A 17,197-nucleotide genomic window follows, 5' to 3' on the forward strand; every position below is an offset into this window, starting at 1 on the left:
GCCCCGCGGCGGCCCCAGGAGCCCCGGGATCGGGGTCCTCGGCAGCCTCAGCCGGTGGTCGCGGCGCGACAGGGCGGCCCGGCTGGCGGGGTTGAGCAGCAGCGGGGCCGCGGGCGGGCTGTCCCACACACCGAGGCCGCTCGGCAGGCCACTGGCAGATAGACTCGGCGCTTTTCGGCCCCTGGCGCCCCCAGGCCGAGCGGGCGGGACGCAAACTTACGGGCAAGTGGAGGGGTCGACGGGGGCACTAGGGTCTGGCCGCGACCCGGGCCTGGGGCGGCTTCCCGAGGAAGGGGGATGGGACCTCAGGAGGCGGGGCGGCCCCGGGCTGGTGGGGCGGGGTCACGCTTGGGGGTGCGCGTCCGCCCTGCCCAGTCCGGCCCGGCCCGGCCCGCCCCCGCTGTCCCCGCGGAGCCTCGGCCGGGACGCAGCGCCGGGCCCTGACGTCTGCAGCGCCCAGGCCACCAGCCCTCCGGCTCCGCTCCCGGCGGCAGGTCGTGTTCGGGCGCTGCGGCTCCTACGCGCGCCAGACGGACTGCTGCAGCGGGAGCGAGGCCGCCAGAGCCCAGGGAGCCCCGCGAGGCGGGAGGCAGGCCCCCGGGGCAGCGCTGGGCCTCGCGGTGTTGGCTCGGAAATGGGCTTGTAGACAGCGGGCAGCCCAGGAGCAGACCGGCCGGCTCCGTCCGCCCGCCGCGGTCCGGTCGGCGGTGCTAACTGTGCGTCTTGGCATCTCCCAGGCGCCACAGGGCCGGATGGCTCTGGGCTTGGACGCTCGGCACGGCTAGAGGCCAATCCCCCGGTCTCCAGGCGCCAGGGCTGCAGCCGGCAGGCTCAAGGCGGGCAGGGGGGGCGACTGGACGACCAGACAGGTGAGCTCTTGACAAGCTTGTGCTGTGACGGTTTGGATCTGCTGTTTCATCCTGTGGTTTCTGTTCGAGGCCGTGTCAGAGGAGTTTGGGTTGTTTCTGAGCGTGTGCGTCTGTGTGCGGGGGGCTGATCACGCGGCTTGCCAGTCCTCTGCGTTCAGAACCCATTGAAGAAACAAGGCGGGGTGCCGGACAGGCTTTTTCTGGTGGGCACCTGCCGGGCAGGGGCTGAGGCAGGCCAAATGGGAGCCTTGGCAAATGCAGCCCTTCCTGGCAGGTCCCCTCCTGGCCTGTTGCTCCAGATGCAACAAGTGTCTGAAGGCCTGGTCCCCGCGCCGAGTGGCCCGTGCAGTGGTTGGGGCAGGACGTCCCGGTCTGCAGGGCTTCCATCTCGGCCGAGATTCAGGTGATGGAGCCCTGTCCTTCCTTCGGGCCTTCCACCAGCAGGTGTCTTCTTGCTGGGCCAAGTTGGGGTTCCTGGGTGCTCTGTCTCAGGGCTTCCTCCCAGTCACTAATGGGTCAGACTCCCCAGCACTCAGAATGTCCACCTTTGTCTTAGCCAGACCTGCTGCATGACAGGAGCCCGTGATGCACCAAGTTTTGCCGGTTGACTGTGCCCCACATGGTGTCGCTCAGACAGCATCGCCGGGCACAGCTGGAGGCCAGGGAAAGGAGTGACGGCCGCCTGTGGCACGTCATGTCAGCGTCAAGTAACTGTTCTTCTGAATAAAGGCAACTTGCCAACCTCCTGCCTAAATGGGATTGGATCTTTATGGCTTTTAAAAGTTTTTCCAATAAAATATTCACAAATAGGGAAAACTTCTTGTTTCTATGCTGTCCTAACGTATGTTTTGGAAGTCGTTCTGCCCTCCCAAGCTGGCTGCTCCTTGAGACGAGAGACACTAGTGCCCAACGAAACAGACCCAGACGCCTGCCTGTTTGCTTGAGGCGGTTGGACGCTAACATGTAAAACTGCCTTTTAAAAACCGTTTTCTCCAGACTTGCTTGTTGGCTGCCTGTGTGGTTTGTTCCGTGTCGGCATGGCTGGTAGTTTCCAACAGGAAGTCTCGGTGGCTCTCCAGTTTGTGACCCAAGAAGTAGCCGCCGAGTGTCCGGGGTGCTGACTCCAGGCTGGTCTGTGTTCTAAGGTGAGTTCACCCTTGCTGCGTGTGCATCTGTCCTTCCAGCCCTGTGCTTTGACGGGCTCAGAGTCTTTCTCTTTTTTTAGAGGGAGAGAGTGCCCGTGCGTCCTCGCATGTCAGTGAGGGGGAGGGTCCGAGGGAGAAGGAGAGAGAATCTTAAGCAGACCCGGCTGAGCGTGGAGCCCGAGGGGCCTGATCCCACGACCCCGACGTCATGACCTGAGCCGAAATCAAGAGTCAGATGCTTAACCGACTGAGGCAACCAGACGCCTCTGCTGCAGAGTGATTTTATTTTTTAAAAAAGATTTTATTTATTTATTTGAGAGAGAGGGAGGGAGAGAGCACGAGAGGGGAGAAGGTCAGAGGAAGCAGCAGACCCCCCATGGAGCTGGGAGCCCGATGTGGGACTCGATCCCGCGACTCTAGGACCATGATCTGAGTCGAAGGCGGTCACCCAACCAACTGAGCCACCCAGGCGCCCCCACAGAGTTATTTTAAACAAATGTCTTGACAGCCTCTGCCGGGGTTTGGGTGCCAGGCAGGGTATGGCCTGTAAGCTCCGAGGAGAATGTCAGAATACAGCTTTTCCGGCAAAGGAAGGAGCAGAAAGCAGTCTCTCGGTGAATGTTCCCACTGAAGTGGGTGCCCCCTCCCTCTGTAGCCTTTCTGGGTTTGGTCACTGCCTCCCGACTCCTGAGCCTGGGCCATTCCCCACTTGCCACCCCTCCCCACACACCCTGGTGGGATCTGCCGAAGAAGAGTAGTGAGCTCGGATACCAGGAGGGCTGGGCACTGCCGTCCCGTGGAGCATGCTCAGCGCTGGGCCCCAGAGACAGCAGTGACGACAGTGACAAAGACCAGACAGACGGGCAGAGAGAAGGGATGGAGACACTTGGAAAGCTCCCCAGCCCCCCAAGCTAGAATGCCGTGCCAGGATGCTTCCGAGGCCCTGTAGGAAGGGACAGCGCGGGTGGGGGCTGCTGTTGGAGGCTCTGCTCAGGCCCGAGTCGAGGTGGCACCGTGCCGGATGGAGACGCTGAAGCAGACGCCAAGACCTGCGCGGGGCAGGGCAGGGGAGGAGACCAGGAGCTCCTAGCGTAGCTTGCTGTCCTCCTCGGGTGCCCCTGTGTCCTGTTGGAAATGCTCCTGTAGCGTGTGGCCCACGGATCCTTAACGCCAGCGGGTGGGCAGGCTGAGCGGCCGGCCCTAGATCGGCCCAGGTCACTTGGGTCCTTTCCTGCCCTGAGTCCTTTATTTCCATGTGGAGCTGATTTCTGGGCTCTGCAGGCGACAGGGGCCTGCGGTGGGGCCGGCTGCTCGCGCGCGTTTGGGCTCGTGGTTGCCTAGGACGAGGCACACTCCGGCGGAGTGTAGCTCAGAGGGCTGTGCGGGAAGGGCCGGGAGTAGCGGTTCTGCTGGCTTCCCAGCGAGCAGGTTCCCAGCAGAGGGAGGCGGGGGAGGGGGCACGCAGGCCGCCAGCTCGGGCTGTGCTGCTCGGCCCAGCTTGCGTCTCTGTAGCAGCTGCCGGTGGGGGCTGGGCCGGCGGGGGCCCACGGTGACCCTCCCTGTCTGGAGCTTGTTGGTGCCCGGGGGTCCCAGGCTTTCTCGGGGGTGTTCTTCCGGTAGCAGGCCTGGGCTTGGCGCTGCTCTGTAGAAGAAATAAGAAGCTCTTGGCCCAGGTGCCCCATGTTAGCAGGGGCCAGAGCCCGGAAGGGAAGACAGCCAGGGAGTGAAGGACAGGGGGGCCGAGTGGCCCACGAGGTGAGGAGTTTCTTCGTGGAAAGCCTCCTAATTAGTCCATGGGTTGGGAAGGTTTATCGTTCCAAAACACCCACCTGCTTCTGCGGAAGCCCTTGGAGGTCCTGCACGGGCAGGGTGGAGAAGCCACCGCCCCGACGAGCCTGTGCGGGAGGGAGCAGAATTCGCAGAAGTCGGAGCTGGATCCTACCCACGCGAGTCTGGGCCGCAGACTGAGTCTGGCCCAGCCCTGCGCACCCTGTGCTGGACACGGGTCTTGGAGTGGAGCTGGGCAGAGGGTGGGTGTCAGATGGCCCCTGGGGCTCAGCTCCTACCCCTGGCAAAGCCTGGCCACCACCCTCCTCTCTGCCATCCAGTGGCCTCCGGTGGGTGGCAGTGTTTCCTGGGGGGGCCAGGCCTGGGATGCCTTGGGTTGGCCTTGGGGGTGGGGCAGGATGCAGGATCCTGGGGAGGGGCCCGGGTAGAGGGGTGATGCGTGGTTTCCCTCCTGTGTTGTTGGCCAGTGTCCTGTGGCTGAGGGGGGGCCCTGGGCCCTAGTGGGAGCTGGCAGTGACCCGGCTGGTCCTCAGCCACACCCAGCCAGCCTCGGTCTGCCCCCAGCCTCTTGGGCGCATGGTGAGGAGACGGCCAGGTGCACCCTGGCCGGCTGGTTTTCTAGCCTTGGGGCCCTGCTGGCTGCATGACAGACCCCTCCAGAAGTGGGGTGCTGATTGCTCTCTTACAGCCTGGGATTCCCTGCACCCCTCCAAGTCCTGTTGATTTTCGCTCTTAACTGTCCTTCAAATCTAGCTGTGTCATTACAAAAAAACTTTACTAAGAAACATATAATACCAGGTTCCAGGGGCGCCTGGGTGGCTCAGTGGGTTAAGCCTCTGCCTTCGGCTCAGGTCATGATCTCAGGGTCCTGGGGGTCGAGCCCCGCATCGGGCTCTCTGCTCAGCAGGGCTCCCGCCTGCCTTTCTGCCGACTTGTGATGTGTCTGTCAAATAAATAACTAAGTAAATCTTTAAAAAATAATAATACCAGGTTCTAGGTCATGAGCAATCGGCCTGTACTGAGCCGCCGGACCGGGAGGTGGGCCGGTCCTGTGTCGCAGAGCCCCGTGCTGGCCTGCATCGCTGCCTCCTGCTTTGGGAGCCTCTTGCAGATGGATTCCAGTGGTGCCACGTGGCTGCTTTCCTTCAGCTTCTGCGGAGCTCTGCCTTCCAGCTGTGGGCTGTGACGAGTACGGGGTGGGGTTTAGGCTCCCTTGGGGGTAAATCCCATCTCACGACCCAGTTCACCCTTGAGGAGACGGGACGGTGTTGCTGTGAACACAGGTGCCCCTTCTTCTGGTACAGTCTGGAGTGGGGGGGCCGCAGTCCCGCAGGAAGGGCCCAGAAGCTCGAGTGACCTCAAGGTACTGTCCCCCGACCTGGGTAGCGTCCCCCTTGTGGGTAGTGGCCTGGTGACTGGAACCCTGATGAGTCTGGCAGGGGGCACCTGTGCCAGGGCTGTGCCCCTCTACCTCAGGGTGCTGCTCCGTATGCGTCTGCGCTCCCTGCGTGCCGTGGAGACAGGCCCCCTGTGGGCAGAGGCGGCTTCTCGGGGCTGCGGCCTTTTTAGTCTTTTCGTGGTGTCTTGATGGACGCTGGTTCCTGACTTGGGCACAGACTAACTCACCGGCCGCATGAACAAGAGTCTGTTTTCTTCTGGAAGCGTTGTTGTCTTCCCTTCATGTTGGCATCTGCGGTGCGAATCCACCGGTTTCAGAACAGTAGGTCCTGGTAGCCCACTGGGTGCCAACCACCCAGATCTGGGTCTGCCGGCACAGGTGGACCCTCTGTGGTCGTTTGCCAGGTCTTGTTCCTTGGGGGCCCCCCACTTCTGCCTGTGATCACCTGGAGGCAGGGTCTCACGGCAGCTGGAGGGGCCTCTCCAGAGGTGCCCAGCTTTCCTCCAGGACAGGTGCCGCTTGTGCTTCCCAGACTAGTGTGCCCCGCTGCTGGCCGTGGGCCAGGTGAGCCTCCTTTGGCCCGAAGCGCATGCACTTACCACACTTCCTTCCGCCGCAGGGCATTTGCACAGGCTGTCCTCCCCCTCCCTGCCTAGCTCTCCCGGACTTGTCCCCACCTGCCCCCGCGGCAGCCCTCCCAGAGCCCGGGAGAGCCTGTGTAGCCTTGATGTGGCCTGAGGGTGCCGTCTGCCTGCAGGTCCCGGAGCAGTTGCACCCGCCATGGACCCAGACCCCCAGGCAGGCGTACAGGTGGGCATGCGCGTGGTGCGCGGCGTGGACTGGAAGTGGGGCCAGCAGGATGGCGGCGAGGGCGGCGTGGGCACCGTGGTGGAGCTTGGCCGCCACGGTAGCCCGTCGACCCCTGAGCGCACGGTGGTCGTGCAGTGGGACCGCGGCACCCGCACCAACTACCGCGCGGGCTACCAGGGCGCCCACGACCTGCTGCTCTACGACAACGCGCAGATCGGTGCGTGCGTGTCCGCGTGCGGGAGCCCGCGCGGCGCCTGGGGCGTGGGGGGCGGGGCCCGGCGCGCCCTGACCCCGCCCTGCCCCCAGGCGTCCGCCACCCCAACATCATCTGCGACTGCTGCAAGAAGCACGGGCTGCGGGGCATGCGCTGGAAGTGCCGCGTCTGCTTCGACTACGACCTGTGCACGCAATGCTACATGCTGGACAGGCACGACCTGGCCCACGCCTTCGAGCGCTACGAGACGGCCCACTCCCGCCCGTGAGTTCCTCGCCGGCCGCCCCCAGGCCCGGAGCCGGCCTCCCTGGTGGGAGCCCCAGTGGCCCGTGCTGGGAACTAACCCAGAGGCGCAGCTGGGGACACCCTGCTGGCCGGCCTAGGGGCCTCTGTCGCTGGAGGGGGCGTGCGGAGGGAACGAAGCTGGGAGGATCTCCTGGGCTGGGGCGGCCACCCAGAGGCCCCACCCACAAGAGGCTGCTGTCCCCTCTCCTGGACGGGTCCCCGCGCCTGGGGGAGGGGTGTGTGTGCGACCCCAGCTGCCTGCTGGCCGGAGCAGGAAGGGGGACCAGCCGTCTGGGCCAGCCCGCGTTCCTCACTCCTCTGTTTCTCTGTGCTGAGCCCTCCCGGGGCCAGGCTGCGCCCTGAGCTCTGGGGCCACCCTAACGGCTCAGCAGCTCAGTAGGGGCAGCAGGTGTGGAGGGAGGGCGGCGCACGTGGAGGCCACGCTGGGAGGGGGCCCGGAGTGGAGGGCGCTGACCAGCGGGGCCAGCCCTCCTCCCCGAGAGAGTCGGGTGGGGCCGGGCTCGAACCCGCGCCCGGCCTCCCTCGTGGCCCAGCGCCCACTCGCTCTCTTGCAGGGTCACCCTGAGTCCCCGCCAGGGCCTCCCAAGGATCCCGTTGAGGGGCATCTTCCAAGGCGCGAAGGTGGTGCGGGGCCCGGACTGGGAGTGGGGCTCGCAGGACGGTGAGTGGGGGTCTAGGCTGCCGCCGGCTGCGTGTGAGCCTTGTGGCACGGGCTTAGCCTGCCATGGGGCCTTTATCCCCCCCAGGAGGGGAAGGGAAGCCAGGCCGAGTGGTGGACATCCGTGGCTGGGATGTGGAGACGGGCCGGAGCGTGGCCAGTGTGACGTGGGCCGATGGCACCACCAATGTGTACCGTGTGGGCCACAAGGGCAAGGTGGACCTCAAGTGTGTGGGCGAGGCGGCTGGCGGCTTCTACTACAAGGAGCATCTCCCAAGGCTCGGTAGGGTTTGGCCCCAGGGACACCACACCTGCCTGCCCAGCTGCCCTCCTGCCCTGGCTGGGTCCCGGGGCAGCGCTGGGCCGGGGCTGGGGGCTGAAGTTGCGCCGTGGAGGGACGCGCCTGGCGGGGGTGATGCCGCTGAAGGGGGGCCTGTCGCCCGCCCCAGGCAAGCCGGCGGAGCTGCGGCGCAGGGTGAGTGCCGATGGCCAGCCTTTCCAGCACGGGGACAAGGTTAAGTGTCTGCTGGACACAGACATCCTCAGGGAGATGCAGGAAGGCCACGGCGGGTGGAACCCCCGGATGGCGGAGGTGAGCCGCCCCGCCTGCTGAGCCCCCCTCCCCTGCCCTCCCCACATCCCCTGGACCCCCAGCCCTCCCGCTCCCCCCAGCCACAGCCTCCGTGACCCGCCACAGTTTCTCGGAAAGACGGGCACCGTGCACCGCATCACGGACCGTGGGGATGTGCGCGTGCAGTTCGGCCGCGAGACGCGCTGGACCTTCCACCCTGGGGCTCTCACCAAGGTGCATGGGGGGCTGGGCTGAGCCCCGTCTGTTCGCTTCTGCACCCCTCCGGGTACCTCATCGGCTCTGGGAATGCCTTTCTCCAGTCCCTAGGGAACAGGGGAGGGCTTTGTGGGGTCCAGAGGGGCTGAGTTCCGCAGGGAGGGGGTCCTGGCGTGAAGGGGCAGAGGCAGGTGAGGTGCTGGGCACTGGTGGAGGCTGGGGGCCGGCAGCCCGGGCACCAGCTTTCCTCCTGCTGGGCCAAGAAGCCACTGCAGCATTACCGGTGGGAAGTCACCTTCTAACACGTTCTTCAGTGGTGTGGCATGGGGATCACTTGGGGCAGTGGAAAGGCCCTTTAGGAAGAGGGTGGACACAGCCCAGGGGGGCGGGGACAACGGTGGGCACAGTGTTATGCGGACCAGGGCCCTGGGTGGAAGCATGTACCCCTAGCGCTGGGCTCTGGACTGGGGTTCTGGCCCCTAGAAGGTGGGGGGGTTGGGGTGGGTTCCGGTTTGCAGTGTTAAGTCTCATGAGGGGAGGGCACAGGTGTGCGGGAAGTGGCCAGGAAAGGTTTGGGGATGGGGGAGAAGTGGCTCCTGCCCCCCACTCCCATGGTCGTCTGGCCCTGCCTCCTGGTCGTCCCCGGGTCCCACCCCACTCCCTGTGCCAGTCTGGACTGGACTGGGCCACGCCGTCTGCTTCTCCGTCTGAGTGGAGGGACAGGTCCACCTTGGCTTTCACCCCGGAGTTGGTTTTGGTCTTCTCTGGCTGTCACCTCCGTGGCTCCAGGGCTGCCCACCCCGGACTGACCTGGTCCCGTGCGACTCTCCTCCACCTCTGAGGCAGGGGCTGGGGTCAAGTTCAGGTCTGCCTGTTCTGCGGAGGTGCCTCCTGCTCCGTGGCCCAGGGCAGCCACACCTGCCTGGGGGTGCCCCTCACGTGCCTCTCTCTCTCACTCAGCACAACGCCTTCTGGGTGGGCGATGTTGTGCGGGTCATCGATGACCTCGACACCGTGAAGCGGCTGCAGGCCGGGCACGGCGAGTGGACGGATGACATGGCTCCTGTGAGTGCCCCGGCGCCCAGCCCCGCCTCCCCTCCGGGCCTGCCGGGAGACGGGCGGGCGTTGACCTTCCTCTCTCCCCACTCAGGCCCTGGGCCGCGTCGGGAAGGTGGTGAAGGTTTTCAGGGACGGGAACCTGCGCGTGGTGGTCGGCGGTCAGCCGTGGACCTTCAGCCCCTCCTGCCTGGTGGCCTACCGGCCCGAGGAGGACGCCAACCTGGATGTGGCCGAGCGTGCCAGGGAGAACAAAAGTGCGGGAGCCCGGGCTGGGGCGGCCGGCAGGAGGCGGGGCCGCCCGGGCCGTCCCTTACCTGGAGCCCCGCCCCGCCTAGGCTCCCTGAGCGTCGCCCTGGACAAGCTGCGAGCCCAGAAGAGTGATCTTGAGCACCCGGGGAGACTGGTGGTAGAGGTGGCCCTGGGCAGTGTGGCCGGGGCCCTGGACCTGCTGAGGCGGCGCCCCGAGCAGGCGAGCTCCCGACGCCCCCGCCCCCCCTGCAGCCAGGCCCGGGGTCAGACCGGGACTGACCCGGGGGCTCTCCCGGCAGGTGGACACCAAGAACCAGGGGAGGACGGCGCTGCAGGTGGCCGCCTACCTGGGCCAGGTGGAGCTGGTGCGGCGGCTGCTGCAGGCCCGGGCGGCCGCGGACCTGCCGGACGACGAGGGTAACACGGCGCTGCACTACGCCGCCCTGGGGTGAGGCCCGGTCCGGGGGGGGCGGCGGGGGCGGGGGGTGCAGCCCATAGGCCAGTGGGCATCGCGGCCCTGCTGCTCCCTCTCCTGTCAGGAACCAGCCTGAGGCCGCCCGCCTGCTCCTGAGCTCCGGCTGTGGGGCCAATGCCCTGAACGGCACCCGGAGCACAGCCCTCCACGTGGCCGTGCAGAGGGGCTTCCTGGAGGTCGTCCGGGTCCTCTGTGAGCGCGGCTGTGACGTCAACCTGCCCGTAAGTGCTGGGTCCGCTGGCCCCGGGCTCAAGGACACAATGGCGTTGGCCTTCCTGCCGAGTGACCCCTGGCCCCCCGCCGGCAGGATGCCCACGCCAGCACGCCTCTGCACTGTGCCATCTCCGCGGGTGCTGGTGCCAGCGGCATCGTGGAGGTCCTCACCGAGGTGCCGGGCATCGATGTCACCGCCACGAACAGCCAGGGCTTCACCCTGCTGCACCATGCGTCCCTCAAGGGCCACACGCTGTGAGTTGGGGGGGAGGGGCGCACCCAGTGGACCAGACTCCCGTGGTGCTGCTGGACCACTGCGGGCACAGTCTCGACCCCAGGCACATCTCCCCGCTCCCCCAGAGCTGTCCGGAGGATTCTCGCTCGTGCGCGCCAGCTGGTGGATGCCAAGAAGGACGACGGCTTCACGGCCTTGCACTTGGCCGCCCTTAACAACCACCGGGAGGTGGCCCAGATTCTCATCCGCGAGGTGTGGACACGGGGCCCTGGACCAGCCCAGGGCCTTGGGGGTCAGGACCCAGCCGGGGTCCCTGGGCTGAGCCGGTGCCCACCCCCTCTGACCCTTCCTCAGGGCCGCTGTGATGTGAACGTCCGCAACCGGAAGCTCCAGTCCCCGCTGCACCTGGCCGTGCAGCAGGCCCACGTGGGGCTGGTGCCGCTGCTGGTGGACGCGGGCTGCAGCGTCAATGCCGAGGACGAGGAGGGGGACACGGCCTTGCACGTGGCGCTGCAGCGTCATCAGCTGCTGCCTCTGGTGGCCGATGGGGCCGGGGGGGACCCAGGGCCCTTACAGCTGCTGTCCAGGGTGAGGAAGTGTGGATCTGGGTGCTGCAGAAGTGGGCCGGACTGCCCAGCTGCAGGCAACCGGCGGGGCGGGAGGGACTGTCCACTTCGGCTGTGGGCGTCTGCCCAGGAAGCCAGGCCTTCGTGGGGGTGGGTTGGGCTGGGGCGCTGGGGTTTGCCAGAAGCGTTTTCTGCAACCAGCTAGGGCAGCGTGGCCTGACCAGCCTGGGAAAGGGGATGTGGTGTGGGGTGGGTGTGGGGGGGGTACGGTGGGGGCCCCTTTCCTGTCTGCCTCCTTCCTGTTCCCGAGGCCTCAGATGGCAAAGAGGTGCCCGAGGCTCTGACCCGAGGCCCAGGCAGCCAGGGGCTGGTAGGGCGTCCCCGACGGCCACTGGGCCGGCCCTGGGGCCTGCTCCTGCGCGCCTGCCCTCACCGGCCTCTGTCTGCCGCCCAGCTACAGGCCTCGGGCCTCCCGGGCAGCGGGGAGCTGACGGCGGGCGCGGCGATCGCCTGCTTCCTGGCGCTGGAGGGCGCCGACCTGAGCTACGCCAACCACCGCGGCCGCAGCCCGCTGGACCTGGCCGCCGAGGGCCGCGTGCTCAAGGCCCTGCAGGGCTGCGCACAGCGCTTCCGGTGAGCCCGGCGGGGCCGGCGGCGGGCCCGGGCGCCCTCCCCCCACCGGGGCCGCTTTCAAGCCCTCTCCTCCCACCGCAGGGAGCGGCACGCGGGCGGCAGCGGGGTCGCGGCCGCGGGCCCGAGGCTGGTGCTGGGCCCCCCCAACACCGTGACGAACCTGCACGTGGCCGCGCCGTCGGAGCCCGAGGCCGCCGAGTGCCTGGTGTGCTCGGAGCTGGCGCTGCTGGTGCTGTTCTCGCCGTGCCAGCACCGCACTGTGTGCGAGGGTGAGTGCGGGGGCTGCGGGGGTGCGGGGGGGGGTGCCCGAGCCCACGCGCCCCCGCCCGACCGACCCCCCGCCCCGCAGAGTGCGCGCGCAGGATGAAGAAGTGCATCAGGTGCCAGGTGGCCATCGGCAAGAAGCTGCGCCCAGGTGCGTGCCCACCCCCCGCCCCGCCCCGCCCCGCCCCGCCGCCTCGCGGCCCCGCCTCCCCTCACCCCTGCACCATCCCCCGGTGCCGGCCCGCAGACGGCACGGAGGTGGCCAGCGCGACCCCGGCGCCCGGCCCGCCGCGGCAGCTGGTGGAGGAGCTGCAGAGCCGCTACCGGCAGATGGAGGAGCGCATCACCTGCCCCATCTGCATCGACAGCCACATCCGCCTCGTGTTCCAGTGCGGCCACGGCGCGTGCGCACCCTGCGGCGCCGCGCTCAGCGCCTGCCCCATCTGCCGCCAGCCCATCCGCGACCGCATCCAGATCTTCGTGTAGCCCCCCCGCCCCGCGCCCCGGCCGCGCCCGCCGCCTTCCGGAGCCACGTCCCCCCGTCGCCTTCGCAAGCCCCCGCGCCGTGTTTTATAAAAAGATTCTCGGACTTTTCCGCTTGGTGCCTGCCTGGGGCGGACTCGGGGCGGGGGGCGGGGGGCTGTCCGCCCCGGGGTCCCGCCCCGCCCCGTCGCTGCCGCCGCCCCGGGCTGGCCTACGCGGCGCCCCCCTCCCCCCTGCGCTCCGGGCTCTGCGCTTTGGCCCGTGCCCCGCGCGTCCAGCCCTTTCTAGCGCTGACGCTTCCAGAGCCCCGCGCGGACCCCGTCCCGGGAGCCAGAGTCCTGTCCCCGGGCCGAGACGCAGGCCGCCTCCCAGGCTCCCGGCCCGGGGCCGCGGAAGGATGGAGCCTGGGGACGTGGTGTCCGCCCCGCTGGTGGGCTTCCCCCAACCCGCTGCTGCGTCTCCCTGCCCCTTTCTCTTCCCCGGCGGGCTGTGAGGTCGTCTCTGACCCTGTTCTCTCCCGGCGGGTGGGGTCCCTGCTAAGCAGGGAGTTGGGGAAGGGGTTTCGGGCGGCTGGGGGTGGGGGCCACGGGTAGGGTCTTACCAACCCTTGAGCGTGGTAGGCCAGAACAGGGCCCCGGTGGGGGGGGGGAGAAGGCAGACCCAGGGCAGAAGGGAGCCGTTTGTTGGGGCAAATATTCCGCCATGAAGAGCGGGGGGTGCAGCTCTCCACTGGGCTCGGCAGCCGGACAGGGCGCTTTCCAAGAACCACCCGAAATGCTCCCCCAGAGCCTCCCAGCTGTCAGCCAGCAGCTTGGCACTGACCCCGCTGGCCTGGTGTGCCGCTGTCACTCTGGGCATAAGGCCTGGATGGAGAACACGGAGTGCCAAGCCCCCCGGCCTGGTCTGGCCATGCGCCTCTTCCTCTGCTCCCTCCCCACACCAGTCCCCGTCTGCTCCGGCCCTCTCAGGCTTCCCGAACCCAGTTCCCCCAGCCCCAAGGAGCCCCCGCCAACATCCCACCTGGCTCAGTTTTTCCAGCCCACAGGCTGCCCCGTCGAGGCTTCCAGCCTCAGGACGCTGATCCCCTGGCCCCCCAATCCAGGCTCATTACAGACCTTGGCCCCAGCCGGGGCTTCCCTGCTCCCACAAAGCCCGCACCTCGGTCGCTTCCCTTCTAGCTCCGTAGGGTCTGCTGCCTTCAGCTCCCCCAGCCTGGGCCTCTGGGGTGCTGTCCCCATGACCCTGCGTCTTGCCCGCCCCCGGCGCCCAGTACTCACACTCCTCATCCCCCCACCCCCCATGACCTGGGTCAGGCAGCGGCTGGGGCAGGGGACAGGTCCTGAGTGGGCGAGAATAGAGCCTGCTCTCCCCGGTCTCGCTCGCCGGTCAGGGAGCTGGAGGAGCTCCACCAGGTGGAAGAGCAGGACTCGGGACCCCAACTGCCTACCCTTCCCTCCGCTGGAGCCTCTGGCGTCTGTCCCTTCTCTCGCTGCCGGGCCCTCCTCGCCCCCACCCCCCACGTGACCCCGCCCAGCAGGCCCTGCCCAGGCTGCTGCCACCGACCCACAGGCCCCGGGTCTGCACCCCAGGCTGGCGGCAGGACTGTCCTGACAGCGGGGACGGCCCGCCAGCTGGTTCCCTTCAGGGGCACGCACCTCCCCCAGCACCCATCCCTGTAACCCGAGCCGCTCGCAGCGCCTCCCCGCGCAGCCCCACTGGGCCCGAGGCCCCGACAGTGAATCCGCAGGCGCCATGGGCCTCGGGGCCTGCATGTCCTCAGCGGCGTCGGGGGCCCAAGTCCAGGCCCGCCGGCTGGAAGCTGTGCTGGGCGCCCTGTGCCTGCTGCCCGCGCTGCTGCTGCTGGCCCGGTTGGGGGCCCCTGCGGCCCGGTTGGGGGCCAGCGGGGCACAGGTGAGAGCGGGTGTGGCCGGACGGAGGGGTGGGTGGCAGGTCTGAGAGCCTGCGTGTCCCCCGGGAGGGGGGGGTGTGAGGGGGAGGGGGAAGCCAGCATCAGGCCTCCAGCTCCTCCCAGTCCCACCTGGGCTGTGGTTAGGAACCTTCTTTTCCTGGCTGTGAAAGCAGCCCGCTGGCTGGGCTAGAAAACCCGAACTCGCAGAAAGACCAAAGGAGGGAATTTCAAGGCTCCCTGAAGCACGCACCCGCCTGCTTCCTTTAGTTCTTTTTCCAAGCTTTTTCAGACGTGGGCATGGTCCCTACTGTGTCCCCACGTGCACTCGCTTTCCTTGAAGGGAGCCGTCGCCGCACCCTACCAGGCGCGTGTCTTCGCCACTCCAGGACCCGGTCCTCCGCCCCTCCAGCTGCCCCGCAGACGCCGCTACACGCTGACCCCAGCCAGGCTGCGCTGGGACCACTTCAACCTCACCTACAGGTGTGACGGTGGCCCAGGACGGTGGGCGCAGGGGAGCGTGCCCTAGCCCTGCCACCGCCCTTAACCTTAACCCCCATCCCAGGATCCTTTCCTTCCCGCGGAACCTGCTGAGCCCCAGTGAAACCCGGCGGGGCCTGGCTACCGCCTTCCGCATGTGGAGTGACGTGTCCCCCTTCAGCTTCCGAGAGGTGGCCCCTGAGCAGCCCAGCGACCTCCGCATAGGTGCGCGCCGTGCCCCCGCCCCCACCTGGCCCTGTGGCCCCCTCTCAGCCCTGTGCTCCCCCAGGCTTCTACCCGGTCAACCACACGGACTGCCTGGTGTCCGCAGTGCACCACTGCTTCGATGGCCCGACGGGCGAGCTGGCGCACGCCTTCTTCCCCCCGCACGGCGGCATCCACTTTGACGACAGCGAGTACTGGGTCCTGGGCCCCACGCGCTACAGCTGGAAGAAAGGTGATGGCCTGGACTCCTGCGGGGACCTTTGACCAGGGCAGGCACAGCAGGAGGGCTTTGGGGGTGGAGGCTGCGATTTGGGGTCAAGTAGGCGGGAAGGGGGAGGCTGGGAGGAGGCCATAGGCCTGGGTTCCAGGAGCCCTGAGCAGCCCCCCCCCCCCCCGCCCTGCTGCCGGGAAGACAGAGCTGGAGCTGCATTCCTGGGGACGGAGCTCACTGCCTCTGGAACATTCTTATCTTCCCATGGCTGTGCTGAGGGAGGCTCCACGGGCGCAGCCCCGGCAGGCCACGGTCGGCAGAGCAGGGAGGGCTGGGCCGGGGCTCGAGGGGCTGACCCGCGGGCCCCGCAGGCGTCTGGCTCACCGACCTGGTGCACGTGGCGGCCCACGAGATCGGCCACGCGCTGGGCCTGATGCACTCGCAGCACGGCCGGGCGCTCATGCACCTGAACGCCACGCTGCGCGGCTGGAAGACGCTGTCGCAGGACGAGCTGTGGGGGCTGCACCGGCTGTACGGTGAGTGCTGTGGGGGCCGGGCGGGCAGGCCGGCGGGAGGGGAGGCCTAAGGCCAGGTCAACCTCCTGCAGGCTGCCTGGACCGGCTCTTTGTGTGCACATCCTGGGCCCGGAGGGGCTTCTGCGACACCCGCCGCAGGCTCATGAAGAGGCTCTGCCCCAGCAGCTGTGACTTCTGCTACGGTGAGGCCGCAGCCCCGCTGCTGGCCGGCTCTGGCCGGAGGTGGGGCGGGGGGGCGGGGATGCCGCTGTGGCCCTCTATGAGCCCGGCCCCTCCCGCCGCTCTGCAGAGTTTCCCTTCCCCACCGTGGCTGCCACCGCGCCGCCGCCCAGAACCAAGACCAGGCTGGTGCCCGAGGGCCGGAACGTGACCTTCCGCTGTGGCCAGAAGATCCTGCACAAGAAAGGCAAAGTGTAGTGAGTGGCCCTGCCCTGTGCCCTCCCCACGGAGGGTGGGCGGCGGGGACTCGGGACCCTGCCCAGCCCTGTGCCCTGCTCCCCACAGCTGGTACAAGGACCAGGAACCCCTGGAGTTCTCCTACCCCGGCTACCTGGCGCTGGGCGAGGCGCACCTGAGCATCATCGCCAACGCCATCAACGAGGGCACGTACACGTGCGTGGTGCGCCGGCGGCAGCGTGTGCTGAGCACCTACTCCTGGCGGGTCCGAGTGCGCGGCTGAGCTGCCCGCGGGGCCGAGGCCGCTCATAAAGCACTTTCTCTCTGAAGTCTGCGTGCCTTTCTTGGGAGGGAGGGCGGCCAGCCTTGGGGCCCGCGGGGTGGGGCCGCTCGGCCTGTGCTCTGCTTCATGTGGGGAGCCTGGGGCCAGGACACCCCAACTTCCCCACAGCTCCTTCGGGTGAGGATGCAGCCCTCAGAGGCCCGGGCCACGGCGGGCTTCTCCTGGGGAAATGGAGTAAACGAAGGCGCAAATGTGGAGCATCCCCAGGAGAGCAGGCTGAGCCCAAGCAGCCCGGGGTCCCTGGGAGTGTCTTGGGGTTGCTCAGGGGCGCGGGAGGCAGGAAGGCCGAGAAGGGCAGGCCGCTGTGCCCGCAAGGCCGCCCAAGGAGTGGGATGGGGGTTGGGGCAAGTGAGGCCCGAGAGCGAGGGCCGACCCCGGAGTTGGGGGAGGAGCTGCTGGTGCCAGCGGTGGAGCTGGTAGACACCCTGGGCAGAGGCAAGCACCCCCTTTGCCGCAGCGACGCCCTGTCCTGCTAGACCAGGAGCCCGAGAACTGGCAGGCCAGGAAGAGCCCAGCCAGCACGGGGTCCGAGGCCCCCCTTCTTCCCCGGCCTCCCCCGGAGAACGCGGGCCTGAGGCCCCGCCAGGCAGCACGAGGGCAGGCCTCGGCCACTAGGGGCTGTGGAAGGACATGAGCGTTTCACTGTCATCTTACAACGTGTTAACAACTTTGTACAAAACCCACCGTGGCCAAGAGCTTGCACACCGGCTCTGAGGGGCCGGGGGCCGTGGATGCCCTGAGTGAGGGTCAGGAAGGTGTGAGGCAGCAGCCTGAAAATTAAAAGTAGAAAAAGTCCCGCCCGGACCTCATTCCACAGCAAGGCCAGTCCGCCGGCGGCAAGCGCGGGACCCTGCGTGTCGAGGGTGCGCCGTCCGCACTGGCCTCTGATGGTCGCCGCCTCTACTCCCCGCACGGCAAGTCTGACACATTCGGAAAAATACAGCCTT

The 17,197-nt window shown here is 67.9% G+C and overlaps 2 protein-coding genes across 13 annotated transcripts; both read left to right on the forward strand.

The window, feature by feature from the left end:
• The first annotated feature begins 401 nt into the window (after positions 1-401).
• MIB2 (MIB E3 ubiquitin protein ligase 2) lies at positions 402-12,259 on the forward strand. Of its 11 annotated transcripts, none has more exons than XM_044236930.1 (21): positions 403-869; positions 1,144-2,014; positions 5,959-6,011; positions 6,147-6,228; positions 6,318-6,489; positions 7,086-7,192; positions 7,278-7,472; positions 7,639-7,781; positions 7,887-7,994; positions 8,937-9,041; positions 9,127-9,289; positions 9,371-9,504; positions 9,584-9,732; positions 9,824-9,980; positions 10,067-10,227; positions 10,333-10,459; positions 10,562-10,795; positions 11,228-11,406; positions 11,488-11,675; positions 11,756-11,821; positions 11,918-12,259. In XM_044236930.1, exons 3-21 carry the CDS (start codon positions 5,982-5,984, stop codon positions 12,154-12,156), a joined length of 2,739 nt encoding a protein of 912 aa, XP_044092865.1. In that variant the 5' UTR covers positions 403-869; positions 1,144-2,014; positions 5,959-5,981; the 3' UTR covers positions 12,157-12,259. The 11 variants fall into 11 exon arrangements, with proteins under 11 accessions (XP_044092863.1, XP_044092865.1, XP_044092858.1 ...); XM_044236923.1 differs by having other exon boundaries at positions 1,144-1,272; positions 1,426-2,014; positions 5,959-6,228; XM_044236924.1 differs by having other exon boundaries at positions 1,144-1,272; positions 1,430-2,014; positions 5,959-6,228.
• A 1,595-nt stretch (positions 12,260-13,854) lies between these two features.
• MMP23B (matrix metallopeptidase 23B) lies at positions 13,855-16,206 on the forward strand. Of its 2 annotated transcripts, none has more exons than XM_044236263.1 (8): positions 13,855-14,064; positions 14,403-14,542; positions 14,625-14,764; positions 14,829-14,996; positions 15,347-15,511; positions 15,583-15,693; positions 15,801-15,927; positions 16,016-16,206. In XM_044236263.1, the coding sequence occupies exons 1-8, from the start codon at positions 13,906-13,908 to the stop codon at positions 16,188-16,190; spliced, it is 1,185 nt and encodes a 394-aa protein (XP_044092198.1). In that variant the 5' UTR covers positions 13,855-13,905; the 3' UTR covers positions 16,191-16,206. The 2 variants fall into 2 exon arrangements, with proteins under 2 accessions (XP_044092198.1, XP_044092199.1); XM_044236264.1 differs by having other exon boundaries at positions 14,871-14,996.
• Positions 16,207-17,197: the final 991 nt, after the last annotated feature.

This window comes from Neovison vison, chromosome 2 (genome assembly GCF_020171115.1).
Source record: "Neovison vison isolate M4711 chromosome 2, ASM_NN_V1, whole genome shotgun sequence".
NCBI classification, from domain to species: Eukaryota; Metazoa; Chordata; class Mammalia; order Carnivora; family Mustelidae; genus Neogale; species Neogale vison.